The sequence below is a fragment of the Panulirus ornatus genome, chromosome 62 (assembly GCF_036320965.1).
Source record: "Panulirus ornatus isolate Po-2019 chromosome 62, ASM3632096v1, whole genome shotgun sequence".
NCBI lineage: Eukaryota > Metazoa > Arthropoda > Malacostraca > Decapoda > Palinuridae > Panulirus > Panulirus ornatus.
Window position 1 is genome coordinate 15,067,774 of NC_092285.1, and position 16,743 is coordinate 15,084,516.

At 40.2% G+C, this 16,743-nt stretch overlaps 1 protein-coding gene across 9 annotated transcripts in view; it reads right to left on the bottom strand.

Moving 5' to 3' along the window:
• The window catches only part of Ate1 (arginyltransferase 1), a 153,924-nt gene that overhangs the window by 23,536 nt on the left and 113,645 nt on the right, over positions 1–16,743 (bottom strand). For all 9 annotated transcript variants that reach the window (XM_071656131.1, XM_071656127.1, XM_071656128.1 and 6 more), the window contains one exon: positions 10,295–10,476. In XM_071656131.1, the coding sequence (XP_071512232.1) occupies positions 10,295–10,476 (182 nt within the window). The remainder of the gene's footprint in view (positions 1–10,294; positions 10,477–16,743) is intronic.

The window sequence follows — 16,743 nt, forward strand, 5'->3', positions numbered from 1 at the left end:
CCATGGTTCCATCCGCTGCCAGATCCACTCCCAGATATCTAAAACACTTCACTTCCTCCAGTTTTTCTCCATTCAAACTCACCTCCCAATTGAATTGACCCTCAACCCTACTGTACCTAATAACCTTGCTCTTATTCACATTTACTCTTAACTTTCTTCTTTCACACACTTTACCAAACTCAGTCACCAGCTTCTGCAGTTTCTCACATGAATCAGCCATCAGCGCTGTATCATCAGCGAACAACAACTGACTCACTTCCCAAGCTCTCTCATCCCCAACAGACTTCATACTTGCCCCTCTTTCCAAAACTCTTGCATTCACCTCCCTAACAACCCCATCCATAAACAAATTAAACAACCATGGAGACATCACACACCCCTGCCGCAAACCTACATTCACTGAGAACCAATCACTTTCCTCTCTTCCTACACGTACACATGCCTTACATCCTCGATAAAAACTTTTCACTGCTTCTAACAACTTGCCTCCCACACCATATATTCTTAATACCTTCCACAGAGCATCTCTATCAACTCTATCATATGCCTTCTCCAGATCCATAAATGCTACATACAAATCCATTTGCTTTTCTAAGTATTTCTATACATATATATATATATATATATATATATATATATATATATATATATATATATATATATATATATATATATACATTTTGGGAGCAGCTGAATGAGTGTGTTAGTGGTTTTGATGCACGAGACCGGGTGATAGTGATGGGTGATTTGAATGCAAAGGTGAGTAATGTGGCAGTTGAGGGAATAATTGGTATACATGGGGTGTTCAGTGTTGTAAATAGAAATGGTGAAGAGCTTGTAGATTTATGTGCTGAAAAAGGACTGGTGATTGGGAATACCTGGTTTAAAAAGCGAGAAATACATAAGTATACGTATGTAAGCAGGAGAGATGGCCAGAGAGCATTATTGGATTACGTGTTAATTGACAGGCACTTGAAAGAGAGACTTTTGGATGTTAATGTGCTGAGAGGTGCAACTGGAGGGATGTCTCATCATTATCTTGTGGAGGCTAAGGTGAAGATTTGTATGCGTTTTCAGAAAAGAAGAGTGAATGTTGGGGTGAAGTGGGTGGTGAGAGTAAGTGAGCTTGGGAAGGAGACTTGTGTGAGGAAGTACCAGGAGAGACTGAGTACAGAATGGAAAAAGGTGAGAACAATGGAAGTAAGGGGAGTGGGGGAGGAATGGGATGTATTTAGGGAATCAGTGATGGATTGTGCAAAAGATGCTTGTGGCATGAGAAGAGTGGGAGGTGGGTTGATTAGAAAGGGTAGTGAGTGGTGGGATGAAGAAGTAAGATTATTAGTGAAAGAGAAGAGGGAGGCATTTGGACGATTTTTGCAGGGAAAAAATGCAATTGAGTGGGAGATGTATAAAAAAAAGAGACAGGAGGTCAAGAGAAAGGTGCAAGAGGTGAAAAAGAGGGCAAATGAGAGATGGGGTGAGAGAGTATCATTAAATTTTAGGGAGAATAAAAAGATGTTCTGGAAGGAGGTAAATAAAGTGCGTAAGACAAGGGAGCAAATAGGAACTTCAGTGAAGGGGGCTAATGGGGAGGTGATAACAAGTAGTGGTGATGTGAGAAGGAGATGGAGTGAATATTTTGAAGGTTTGTTGAATGTGTTTGATGATAGAGTGACAGATATAGGGTGTTTTGGTCGAGGTGGTGTGCAAAGTGAGAGGGTTAGGGAAAATGATTTGGTAAACAGAGAAGAAGTAGTAAAAGCTTTGCGGAAGATGAAAGCTGGCAAGGCAGCAGGTTTGGATGGTATAGCAGTGGAATTTATTAAAAAAGGGGGTGACTGTATTGTTGACTGGCTGGTAAGGTTATTTAATATATGTATGACTCATGGTGAGGTGCCTGAAGATTGGCGGAATGCGTGCATAGTGCCATTGTACAAAGGCAAAGGGGATAAGAGTGAGTGCTCAAATTACAGAGGTATAAGTTGGTTGAGTATTCCTGGTAAATTATATGGGAGGGTATTGATTGAGAGCGTGAAGGCATGTACAGAGCATCAGATTGGGGAAGAGCAGTGTGGTTTCAGAAGTGGTAGAGGATGTGTGGATCAAGTGTTTGCTTTGAAGAATGTATGTGAGAAATACTTAGAAAAGCAAATGGATTTGTATGTAGCATTTATGGATCTGGAGAAGGCATATGATAGAGTTGATAGAGATGCTCTGTGGAAGGTATTAAGAATATATGGTGTGGGAGGGAAGTTGCTAGAAGCAGTGAAAAGTTTTTATCGAGGATGTAAGGCATGTGTACGTGTAGGAAGAGAGGAAAGTGATTGGTTCTCAGTGAATATAGGTTTGCGGCAGGGGTGTGTGATGTCTCCATGGTTGTTTAATTTGTTTATGGATGGGGTTGTTAGGGAGGTGAATGCAAGAGTTTTGGAAAGAGGGGCAAGTATGAAGTCTGTTGTGAATGAGAGAGCTTGGGAAGTGAGTCAGTTGTTGTTCGCAGATGATACAGCACTGGTGGCTGATTCATGTGAGAAACTGCAGAAGCTGGTAACTGAGTTTGGTAAAGTGTGTGAAAGAAGAAAGTTAAGAGTAAATGTGAATAAGAGCAAGGTTATTAGGTACAGTAGGTTTGAGGGTCAAGTCAATTGGGAGGTAAGTTTGAATGGAGAAAAACTGGAGGAAGTAAAGTGTTTTAGATATCTGGGAGTGGATCTGGCAGCGGATGGAACCATGGAAGCGGAAGTGAATCATAGGGTTGGGGAGGGGGCGAAAATCCTGGGAGCCTTGAAGAATGTGTGGAAGTCGAGAACATTAACTCGGAAAGCAAAAATGGGTATGTTTGAAGGAATAGTGGTTCCAACAATGTTGTATGGTTGCGAGGCGTGGGCTATGGATAGAGTTGTGCGCAGAAGGGTGGATGTGCTGGAAATGAGATGTTTGAGGACAATGTGTGGTGTGAGGTGGTTTGATCGAGTAAGTAATGTAAGGGTAAGAGAGATGCGTGGAAATAAAAAGAGCGTGGTTGAGAGAGCAGAAGAGGGTGTTTTGAAATGGTTTGGGCACATGGAGAGAATGAGTGAGGAAAGATTGACCAAGAGGATATATGTGTCGGAGGTGGAGGGAACGAGGAGAAGTGGGAAACCAAATTAGAGGTGGGAAGATGGAGTGAAAAAGATTTTGAGTGATCGGGGCCTGAACATGCAGGAGGGTGAAAGGCGGGCAAGGGATAGAGTGAATTGGATCGATGTGGTATACCGGGGTTGACGTGCTGTCAGTGGATTGAATCAGGTCATGTGAAGCGTCTGGGGTAACCCATGGAAAGTAGTGTGGGGCCTGGATGTGGAAAGGGAGCTGTGGTTTCAGGCATTATTGCATGACAGCTAGAGACTGGGTGTGAACGAATGGGGCCTTTGTTGTCTTTTCCTAGTGCTACCTCGCACACATGAGGGGGAGGGGGATGTTATTCCATGTGTGGCGAGGTGGCGATGGGAATGAATAAAGGCAGACAGTGTGAATTGTGTGCATGGGTATATATGTATGTGTCTGTGTGTGTATATATATGTGTACATTGAGATGTATAGGTATGTATATTTGCGTGTGTGGACGTGTATGTATATACATGTGTATGGGGGTGGGTTGGGCCATTTCTTTCGTCTGTTTCCTTGCGCTACCTCGCAAAAGCGGGAGACAGCGACAAAGCAAAATAATTAATAAAATAAATATATATGGTTGGTAAGGTTATTTAATGTATGTATGACTCATGGTGAGGTGCCTGAGGATTGGCGGAATGCGTGCATAGTGCCATTGTACAAAGGCAAAGGGGATAAGAGTGAGTGCTCAAATTACAGAGGTATAAGTTTGTTGAGTATTCCTGGCAAATTATTTGGGAGGGTATTGATTGAGAGGGTGAAGGCATGTACAGAGCATTAGATTGGGGAAGAGCAGTGTGGTTTCAGAAGTGGTAGAGGATGTGTGGATCAGGTGTTTGCTTTGAAGAATGTATGTGAGAAATACTTAGAAAAGCAAATGGATTTGTATGTAGCATTTATGGATCTGGAGAAGGCATATGATAGAGTTGATAGAGATGCTCTGTGGAAGGTATTAAGAATATATGGTGTGGGAGGCAAGTTGTTAGAAGCAGTGAAAAGTTTTTATCGAGGATGTAAGGCATGTGTACGTGTAGGAAGAGAGGAAAGTGATTGGTTCTCAGTGAATGTAGGTTTGCGGCAGGGGTTGTTTAATTTGTTTATGGATGGGGTTGTTAGGGAGGTGAATGCAAGAGTTTTGGAAAGAGGGGCAAGTATGAAGTCTGTTGGGGATGAGAGAGCTTGGGAAGTGAGTCAGTTGTTGTTCGCTGATGATACAGCGCTGGTGGCTGATTCATGTGAGAAACTGCAGAAGCTGGTGACTGAGTTTGGTAAAGTGTGTGAAAGAAGAAAGTTAAGAGTAAATGTGAATAAGAGCAAGGTTATTAGGTACAGTAGGGTTGAGGGTCAATTCAATGGGAGGTGAGTTTGAATGGAGAAAAACTGGAGGAAGTGAAGTGTTTTAGATATCTGGGAGTGGATCTGGCAGCGGATGGAACCATGGAAGCGGAAGTGGATCATAGGGTGGGGGAGGGGGCGAAAATTCTGGGAGCCTTGAAGAATGTGTGGAAGTCGAGAACATTATCTCGGAAAGCAAAAATGGGTATGTTTGAAGGAATAGTGGTTCCAACAATGTTGTATGGTTGCGAGGCGTGGACTATGGATAGAGTTGTGCGCAGGAGGATGGATGTGCTGGAAATGAGATGTTTGAGGACAATGTGTGGTGTGAGGCGGTTTGATCGAGTAAGTAACGTAAGGGTAAGAGAGATGTGTGGAAATAAAAAGAGCGTGGTTGAGAGAGCAGAAGAGGGTGTTTTGAAATGGTTTGGTCACATGGAGAGAATGAGTGAGGAAAGATTGACCAAGAGGATATATGTGTCGGAGGTGGAGGGAACGAGGAGAAGAGGGAGACCAAATTGGAGGTGGAAAGATGGAGTGAAAAAGATTTTGTGTGATCGGGGCCTGAACATGCAGGAGGGTGAAAGGAGGGCAAAGAATAGAGTGAATTGGAGCGATGTGGTATACCGGGGTTGACGTGCTGTCAGTGGATTGAATCAAGGCATGTGTATGGGGGTGGGTTGGGCCATTTCTTTCGTCTGTTTCCTTGCGCTACCTCGCAAACGCGGGAGACAGCGGCAAAAAAAAAAAAAATATATACAGATGAAAGAATGGCCCAACCCACCCACATACACATGTATATACATACACGTCCACACACGCAAATATACATACCTAAGCATCTCAATGTATACATATATATACAGACACAGACATATACATATATACACATGTACATAATTCATACTGTATGCCTTTATTCATTCCCACCGCCACCCCGCCACACATGAAATATCAATCCCCTCCCCCCGCGAGGTAGCACTAGGAAAAGACAACAAAGGCCACATTCGTTCACACTCAGTCTCCAGCTGTCGTGTATAATGCACCGAAACCACAGTACCTTTCCACATCCAGGCCCCACACAACTTTCCATGGTTTACCCCAGACGCTTCACATGCCCTGGTTCAATCCATTGACAGCACGTCCATCCCGGTATACCACATCGTTCCAATTCTCTCTATTCCTTGCAGGCCTTTCACCCTCCTGCATGTTCAGGTCAAGATCACTCAATATCTTTTTCACTCTATCTTTCCACCTCCAATTTGGTCTCCCACTTCTCCTCATTCCCTCCACCTCTAACACACATATCCTCTTTGTCAATCATTCCTCACTCATTCTCTCCATGTGACCAAACCATTTCAAAACACCCTGGGGATTGGGAAGAAAGAATACTTCCCACATATTCCCTGCATGTCATAGAAAGGAGTGGGGCATTGGAAATCCTCTCCTCTCGTTTTTAGTTTTCCAAAACAAGGAACAGAGAATGGGGCCAAGTGAAGATTTTCCCTCGAAGACTCAGTCCACTGTTCTTAACGCTACCTCGCTAAGGCAGGAAATGGCAAATAGTATGAAAAATAGAAAAAAAGGTGGATTTGGATGGTACAGCAGTGGAATTTATTAGAAAAGGGGGTGTCTGTGTTGTTGACTGGTTGATGAGGATATTTAATGTATGTATGGCTCCTGGTGAAGTGCCTGAGGATTGGCGGGATGCATGCATAATGCCATTGTACAAAGGCAAAGGGGATAAAAGTGAGAGTTCAAATTACATGGGTATAAGTTTGTTGAGTATTCCTGGGAAATTATGTGGGAGGGTATTGATTGAGAGGGTCAAGGCATGTACAGAGCATCAGATTGGGGAAGAGCGGTGTGGTTTCAGAAGCGGTGGATGATGTGTTTGCTTTGAAGAATGTATGCAAGAAATACTTAGAAAAGCAAACGGATTTGTATGTAGCATTTATGGATCTGGAGAAGGCATATGATAGATTTGATGGAGATGCTTTGTGGAGGGTATTAAGAATATATGGTGTGGGAGGCAAGTTGTTTGAAGCAATGAAAAGTTTTTATCGAGGATGTAAGGCTTGTGCACAAGTAGGAAGAGAGGAAAGTAATTGGTTCTCAGTGAATGTCGGTTTGGGGCAGGGGTGCGTGATGTCTCTATGGTTGTGTAATTTGTTTATGGATGGGGTTGTTAGGGAGGTGAAAGCAAGACTTTTGGAGAGAGGGGCAAGTATGCAGTCCGTTGTGGATGACAGGGCTTGGGAAGCAATTCAATTCTTGTTCGCTGATGAAACAGTGCAGGTGGATGATTCAGGTGAGAAACTGCAAAAGTTGGTGACTGAGTTTGGTAAAGTGTATGAGAGAAGAAAGCTGAGAGTAATTGTGAATAAGAGCAAGGTTATTAGGTACAGTGGGGTTGAGGGACAAGTCAATTGGGAGGTAAGTTTGAATGGAGAAAAACTGGGGGAAAAGAAGTGTTTTAGATATCTAGGAGTAGATTTGGAATTGGATGGAACCATGAAAGCGGAAGTGAGTCACAGGGTTGGGGAGGGGGTGAAAGTTTTGGGAGCATTGAAAAATGTGTGGAAGGTGAGAACATTATCTCTGAAAGCAAAAATGGGTATGTTTGAAGGAATAGTGGTTCCAACAATATTATATGGTTGTGAGGTGTGGGCTATAGATAGGGTTGTGCAGAGGAGGGTGGATGTGTTGGAAATGAGATGTTTGTGGACAATATGTGGTGTGAGGTGGTTTAATCGAGTAAGTAATGAAAGAGTAAGAGCGATGTGTGGTAATAAAAAGAGTGCGGCTGAGAGAGCAGAAGAGGGTGTATTAAAATGGTTTGGTCACATGGGAAGAATGAGTGAGGAAAGATTGACAAAGAGGATATATGTGTCAGTGGTGGAGAAAATGAGAAATGGGAGACCAAATTGGAGGTGGAAGGATGGAGAGAGAATGATTTTGAGTGACCAGGGCCTGAACATGCAGGAGGTAAAAGGTGTGCAAGGAATAGTGTGAATTGGAATGATGTGGTATACTGGGGTCAACTTGCTGTCAATGAATTGAACCAAGGCATGTGAAGCTTCTGGGGTAAACCATGGAAAGTTTTGTGGGACCTGGATGTGGAAAGGGAGCTGTGGTTTTGGTGCATTACACATGACAACTAGAAACTGAGTGTGAACAAATGTGGCCTCTGTTGTCTTTTCCTAGCGCTACCTGGCATACGTGCGGTGTGTGTGTGTGTGTGTGTGTGTGTGTGTGTGTGTGTGTGTGTGTGTGTGTGTGTGTGTCATTTCATGTGTTGTAGGGTGGCGACAGGAATGAATAAAGGCAGCAAGTATGAATTATATACATGTGTATATATGTATATGTCTGTGTATGTATATATATGTATACGTTGAAATGTATAGGTATGTATATGTGTGTGTGTGGACGTGTATGTATATACATGTGTATGTGGGTGAGTTGGGCCATTCTTTCGTCTGTTCCCTTGTGCTACCTCGCTAACGCGGGAGGCAGACATAGTATAATAAAAAATAAAAAAAATTCATTCTATTCGCCATTTCCCGCATTAGCAAAGTAGCGTTAAGAACAGAGGACTGAGCCTTTGAGGGAATATTCTCACTTGGCCCCCTTCTCTGTTCCTCCTTTTGGAAAATTAAAAATGAGATGGAAGGATTTCCAGCCCCCCCGCTCACTTCCCTTTTAGTCGCCTTCTACGAAACGCAGGAAATATGTGGGTTACGTTTCATTCAATACTGAAATTATATCTACAAAATGTTTTTTAAAAATCTTTGAACCAAGAAACATTAATTAATGAAGCAATCGACTGGGTAAAGACTCATTTGCTTCTATGAAACCCTTTGCCTCTTATTTTCAATAGAAATTTACATAATTTGCTATAATGTGCCAGTTACTGGTCTCTTTGACTTTCTTATCTGCTGCTTTCTTAGACAACACACATTTATGTCATCATTTTACCATTTCAGCTTTAGAAAAAAAGAACTACTATGCACTTACACATATGTTTTCTCTGCTGATCTGAAAGTTCTACTTTACCTTTCCCAAGCTACAATCATATCATTTTCATCAAATATCATTCCAGATTTGCCTCCCTGGCCTAAACACCCTACATCCCCCAATCTATCATTAAACACATTCAATAACACTCACTCCATTTCCTCCTCACTTCATCACTGTCTGTTATCACTTCACCATTTGTCCCTTTTACTGATGTTCCCATTTGTTCTCTTGTTTTTATCATATTATTAACTTCCTTCTAAAACACCTTATTCTCCCCAACTTTAATTTTCCCTCTTTTTCAACCCCTGCACCTGACATCCTGCCACTTTCTCTAGTAAGTCTTCCAATCATTTGCACTCCCTCTCTGTAATTACTGCCCATATATATCAATCATCTTTTTCACCAGCAGCTTTGCTTCATCATCCCACCTCTCACTACCCTTTCTCACTTGCCTCCTACCTTATGCATGCAACAAACTAATCTTGTACATACCAGCCCTGCTTCCCTAAGTATCTCCCACTCCTCAACCTCACTCCTCTTGATGTCTTCACTCTCATCTTTTGCCATTCTGCACCGATTCTCTTCTGGTATTTCTTTACACATCTATTTTCCAAGCTCACTCACTGTCACCACCCTTTTCTCACTCATCTCGTTTCCCCTTTTCCGAACCCCCCACAAATATTCACCACCATCTCCACCCGGTAATGGTCAGCTATACCACCATCTGCCCCTCTAAACACATTCACATGCAAGATTCTCTCTTTTGCTTGCCTATCAATTAGTATGTGATCTAATAATGCCCATGTAACATCTTTCCTACTCACCCATGTATAATTATGTATGTTCCTCTTTTTAAGCCAAGTATTCCAGATCACCAGTCCTTTTTCCTCACATTCACCTCACTGAATACCTTATGTCCCCCAGTTATACCCTAAACTGCCACATTACTCACTATTGCTTTGCATAATCCATCACTAACACCCAGTCTCTAGCACCAAAAATGATGTCACACTCCCTGATGTTAAAAAATTTACTCCACTGAACACAAGGACCAATGAAATCATAACCTTCACCAGGTCCACTGTAAATCAAACATTGTCATATACAGCCAGCAATAAGTAAAAGTTAAGGACACAAAGCAGAGAACCATGAAGGTATAAGCACTTTGGCTTTACCTTCAAATTTTGAACAAGGCTCAATGGAATGAATAACCTTATTATCTTTGATAAAAAATTACTGTGATTAAGAAAAATCAGATAAGAAACTCGCTCTGAAAATACACAGACATGATTGCAGTACATCCATGGTTTAGCTCCAACTTCATATGTGAGACATTACTCAATAAAATGAGTAATCTCGCAAAGTAAAATGAAAGTATGACCATTTAACATGGTCTGGAACATAAACAATGGCTTATCTGAACTTATGGATGTATAATTCAGTTCTATCACTGAACTTCAAGTAAGAACCAATGAAACTGTCTCATCCAAATCTTAATAAAACTGCACCAGGATCAAACCCATAAAATAGACAGATGCATAGAAAATGTATGCTAACGTTACAAAAGTGTTGAGTAACTAGCACAGAGGTATTATGCTGATATACAAGGAAAATCCTTCATGAAACACACAGTTGTCTATGTAGGAAATGGAGTACTACATGAACTCATATTGTATTTAGAATTACAGTAAAAGAATGAAATCTGATAATTCATCTGATCCTTTACCTTTTATCCAGTTTAATAATACACAAAAAAGTTAAAACAGCTGAGTATATAACACATGTCTCACCTTAATGATGCATATGTGCCCAAAGATAAAAAGGAGAACTCAGGATCATAATAGAGGTAGACTGATGAGAGGCAATGAGGCAGAATGTCCAGCACCCCAACAGCTACCAAACGACCATCCAACCAGTATTGATGGTGGAATGACCCATAACCATATTGTGGGCCAAAATGGGGTTTCCATGGCTGAAGAAATTATGGTATTATGCAACCAAATATTATTATGAGAAAATAACAGAACACTATAAATATACAACTTTTCACATTACAATAACAAAAAAGTAATATCATTAGTAAATAAATGAATTCAACTTCTATGCCTCAGTTGCAGGCAACATGAAAAGGGAAATCAAATAAATATAAAAGAACTGTGCTGTACTTAGTATGCTCCAGCTATGCTTTAACCTGAAACTGTTAATATCATCGACAAAAGACCAAAGAAAGAAATAAGCTCTAAAATTAAAATGTCCAAATTCAATCCAGTTTAACTGGACATAATTCATTATCAATAAACTGCTTAAATAATGTCAAAGGATTCTATATGGCATGCAAGGAAAATTTTGAATGCTCTTGACAACTTTCAAAGCGGATGTAATGTATGTGTGAAAAATAAATTGTGGTATTGGTGATTGGTTGGATATATACAATGGCAAGCATTAAGGTTGTGCAATATCATGATAGGTGTTAAATGTTTTTATTGCTGGGACATCAGACAGGATAAGTGCACAGTGCCATTACAGTGATGTACTGAACTACTATTGAACAATGGTAGAACAAATCAAAAATTACCACAGTTATATGAAGATGCTGCTGCTCTTACAGCTGAATCAAATGTATGAATTAATGAAGAACCTACTAAAAAGTATAGTATTGAAACATATACAAAAAATAAACTTTACAGTACAGTATCATAGGGGGTTGGGGACAAAAAGCCAAATATGCATGAAATAATTTTCAAAACTTCATGTAAACAATGAAAATTACATACACTACCCTACCAAATAATACACAAAATGTCACTTATGGAGAATAATCTAAGATACAGCACATACAGAAACTAATAGACAGCTATAATATCAGCCCCCTAATTTTGAACCAACTTAAAACCTGACCCAAAGTCTGCAAATGTTGGCAACTTGCAGTGTGACAAAACCTAAAACATACCAAAATCAGCTGAAATGTACGAGCATAACTAAGTGTGTGGATCCAAGTTGCCTGTTTTATTCTTATGATGTGGCATAACGTTATTTGATATAGGAAAATAAAAAGATTCACAATCAAAAGAAATAACTTTTTGCATTCCTGTTTTCACATTAGCTCGGTCTTCCAAACACCAATACGCACACCTTAGGTAAAGCAATATATAATAAAAAGAAGTACTCATGAAATGAAAGAACATCATGAATGAATAGTAAAACAACCAAGAAAAAAGTGATATAAGCCTTAACGTAACCACGCAGAAATAAAGGCCCTCATATGACTATAATTGAGTGACGAAGACACGATGGTTAACAGCTTTATTAAGGAGCTACATTTATGTCTTCTTCCATAACTGTATAGGAAATATGTATGAGTCTATACTCATTATAATATTAATGATAAACTGTCTACAGGAACTTGAATTGCATAAGTGGAAAAACTTAAACAGTTTAATGAAAATGAGAAACAGACTGACAACACAGACATAACTTGGTAAGATATACCATAAATGACAAGAAAAATGCATGAAAGTGATGAGAAGTACATCATTCAAATATATGTAGTTACAGAAGTGACAATGAAAGTAATAAACATAAAACATATGCAAAATGTCTTCCTCAGTAATGATATATCTGCAAACAAGGAGGAATGTTGTATCACTTACATTAACTAAATGCTTAATGGTACAGCTGCAGCAATGAAATTATTTGACTATACTTCATTTATGAATGACAGACTGACTTTAAAAGTCTGATGGCAAGCAGCCCAGATTCAACTGTAGTATGGGGACCCATGCATCTCTACTAGGCACAACTTAACATCTAAAATAGTTTATGATTAAAACTGCTCTTGCTGTTAACGAACTGATTCTGATCTTCAATACATGTAAGATAGCATCAAACATTAAATGAGGCCATTTCTTCGTCTGTTCCTAGTGCTACTCTGCTAGTATGGGAAATGGCGAACATGAAAAAATGAATGAGAATACTTAAATACATGAAACTGAGAAAAAAATATCAAATGGGTATGTAATTGTGATTTCGGTTTATAAAGTTGACCTTATTTTTCAGGTACAGTAGAACCAAGACATTTAGAACCCAGTTACTGTCTTACGAATGGCTTATGAATTCAAGTTGTCAAGGGACAATAGAGCCATTAATCTATGATTTAATAAAACTTTTCTATCTTGAAGAATACTCTTCAAACAAGAACACAAAATATATTTAGAGTATATCTTATAGTGATTTAAGACAAACAAGATTATCACTTCTATTCCTGGGTCAGGGTAGAAAGAATGCTCTGAAAATTGAATAAATCATTTATATAGGTGTCAACCATCATTTCATAACTCAACAATTCATGTTAACATTAAAACTAAGCCAACAAAGTGGACTTTATCCTACTGTAAAAGACAAGTATACAAAAACACTATACAAACGAGGTGGTGATGATTGCTTGGGAAGATATACCATCACCATGCTGTTTTTAGTGCTTAGCTTTGTTACCAATAAGTTACCACCACAACCTTTTTATTTCTCAATGTCTAAGTTAAGGCTTATACCACTTGTTTCTTGTATTATTATCCTCAGAAGTTCTATTATTTCATAAGGGAGACATAGTTCTTTTCTGTATCACTATTTAAGATGTGTCTCGGTGTTTGTGATACAGATCTGGTGAAAGCATAAAAGGAAAAAAAATTCTTTGCCTGGCTTTAAATAATTTTTCATTTATCAAGCATTGTTCTAACACCTCATTTGAACAAAATCTTGCTAATTTGGATGGCATACACTTTGTTTGGCTACTTTTGGCATATTTCAGAGTTTACCTGCAGAGCAAGGGAAGGAGTAGCACTAATCCTGAAACAGGAGTGGTGGGAGTATGTGATACAGTGTCACAAAGTAAACTCTAGATTGATATGGGTAAAACTAAAAGTGGATGGAGAGAGATGGGTGACTATTGGTGCATATGCACCTGGGCATGAGAAGAAAGATCATGAGAGGCAAGTGTTTTGGGAGCAGCTGAGTGAGTGTGTTAGTAGTTTTGATGCACAAGACCGGGTTATAGTGACGGGTGATTTGAATGCAAAGGTGAGTAATGTGGCAAATTAGGAAATAATTGGTGTACATGGGGTGTTCAGTGTTGTAAATGGAAATGGTGAAGAGAATGTAGATTTGTGTGCTGAAAAAGGCCTGGTAATTGGGAATACCTGATTTAAAAAGAGAGATATACATAGAGATATACATAAGTATACGTATGCAGGTAGGAGAGATGGCCAGAGAGCGTTATTGGATTACATGTTAATTGATAGGCACGCAAAAGAGAGACTTTTGGATGTTAATGTGATGAGAGGTGCAACTGGAGGGATGTCTCATCATTATCTTGTGGAGGCGAAGGTGAATATTTGTAGAGGTTTTCAGAAAAGAAGAGAGAATGTTGGGGTGAAGAGAGTGGTGAGAGCAAGTGAGCTTGGGAAGGAGATTTGAGTAGGGAAGTACCAGGAGAAACTGAGTGCAGAATGGAAAAAGGTGAGAGAAAAGGGCATAAGGGGAGTGGGGAAGGAAGGGGATGTATTTAAGGAAGCAGTGATGGCTTGTACAAAAGATGCTTATGGCATGAGAAGCGTGGGAGGTGGACAGATTAGAAAGGGTAGTGAGTGGTGGGATGAAGAAGTAAGATTATTAGTGAAAAGAAGAGAGAGGCATTTGGATGAGTTTTGCAGGGAAATAGTGCAAATGACTGGGAGATGTATAAAAGAAAGAGGCAGGAGGTCAAGAGAAAGGTGCAAGAGGTGAAAAAGAGGGCAAATGAGAGTTGGGGTGAGAGGGTATCATTAAATTTTAGGAATTAAATTTTAGAAAAGATGTTTTGGAAGGAGGTAACTAAAGTGCTTAAGACAAGAGAACAAATGGGAACATCGGTGAAGGGGGGCTAATGGAGAGATGATAACAAGTAGTGGTGATTTGAGGAGATGGAGTGAGTATTTTGAAGGTTTGTTGAATGTGTTAGATGATAGAGTGGCAGATATAGGGTGTTTTGGTCGAGGTGGTGTGCAAAGTGAGAGGGTTAGGGAGAATAATTTGGTAAACAGAGAAGAGGTAGTAAAATCCTTGTGGAAGATGAAAGCTGGTAAGCCAGGGGGTTTGGATGGTAATGCAGTGGAATTTATTAAAAAAGGGGTGACTGTGTTGTTGACTGGTTGGTAAGGATATTAATGTATGTATGACTCATGGTGACGTGAGAATTGGCGGAATGCATGCATAGTGCTGTTGTACAAACGAAAAGGGGATAAAAATTACAGAGGTATAGGTTTCTTGAGTACTCCTGGGAAATTACATGGGAGGATATTGAAAGAGAGGGTGAAAGCATGTACAGAGCATCAGATTGAGGAAGAGCAGTGTGGTTTCAGAAGTGGTAAAGGATGTGTGGATCAGGTGTTTGCTTTGAATAATGTATGTGAGAAATACTTAGAAAAGCAAATGGATTTGTATATAGCATTTATGGATCTGGAGAAAGCATATGATAAGAGTTGATAGAGATGCTCTGTGGAAGGTATTAAGAATATATGGTGTGGGAGGCAAGTTGTTAGAAGCACTGAAAAGTTTTTATCGAGGGTGTAAGGCATGTGTACGAGTAAGAAGAGAGGAAAAAGTAAATGTCGGTTTGCAGCAGGGGTGCATGATGTCTCCATGGTTGTTTAATTTGTTTATAGATGGGGTTGTTAGGGAGGTGAATGCAAAGGGAGGTGAATGCAAGAGTTTTGGAGAGAGGGGCAAGTATGCAGTCTGTTATGGATGAGAGAGCTTGGGAAGTGAGTCAGTTGTTGTTCGCTGATGATACAGCACTGGCGGCTGATTCGGGTGAGAAACTGCAGAAGCTGGTGACTGGGTTTGATAAAGTGTGTGAAAGAAGAAAACTGAGAATAAATGTGAATAAGAGCAAGGTTATTAGGTACAGTAGGGTTGAGGGACAAGTCAATTGGGAGGTAAGTTTGAATGGAGAAAAACTGGAGGAAGTGAAGTGTTTTAGATATCTAGGAGTGGATTTGGCAGTTGATGGAACCATGGAAGCGGAAGTGACTCACAGGGTGGGGGAGAGGGCGAAAATTTTGGGAGCGTTGAAAAATATGTGGAAGGCGAGAACATTATCTCTGAGAGCAAAAATGGGTATGTTTAAAGGAATAATGGTTCCGACAATGTTATATGGTTGTGAGGTGTGGGCTATAAATAGAGTTGTGCGGAGGAGGGTGGATGTGTTGGAAATGACATGTTTGAGGAAAATATGTGGTGTGAGGTGGTTTGATTAAGTAACGAAAGGGTAAGTGAGACGTGTGGTAATAAAAAGAGTGTGGTTGACAGAGCAGAAAAGGGTGTTTTGAAGTGGTTTGATCACATGAAGAGAATGAGTGAGGAAAGACTGACAAAGAGGATGTGTCAGGGGTGGAGATAACGAGAAGTGGAAGACCAAATTGGAGGTGGAAAGATGGAGTGAAAAGGATTTTGAGTGATTGGGGCCTGATCATGCAGGAGGGTGAAACTCATGCAAGGAATAGAGTGAATTGGAACGATGTGGTATACCAGGGTCGACGTGCTGTCAATGGATTGAACCAGAGCATGTGAAGCGTCTACGGTAAATCATGGAAAGTTTTGTGAGGTCTGGATGTGGAAAGGGAGCTGTGGTTTCAGTGCATTATACATGACAGCTAGAGATTGAGTGTGAACAAATGTGGCCTTTGTTGTCTTTTCCTACTGCTGCCTCACACGCATGCGGGTGGAGGGGGGTGTCATTTCATGTGTGGCAGGGTGGCGACGGGAATGAACAAAAGCAGCAAGTTATGTGTTATGCACATGTGTACATATGGATATGTCTGTGTATGTATATATATGTATACATTGAAATGTATAGGTATGTATATGTGCGCGTGAGGACGTGTATGTATAAACATGTGTATGTGGGTGGGTTGGGCCATTCTTTCATCTGTTTCCTTACGCTACCTCGCTATGCGGGAGACAGCAACAAAGTATAATAATATAATAATAACCAGCAAATTGACCTGCAATGTCATCATCTAAATAGCCAAGAAAAGACTTTCCCGGTTGATTAACTTTTCAGCTTGATGGTGCAAATGCTGCAATCATTAACCCCACAAGGGTGAGCAACAGCAAAAATACAAGACCCATGCTCAAGTTTATACATTATTCTAAACTTTTCGTCAAAGTTAAAAGTCTTCCTTACCCACTTGGAAGGATCACTTGT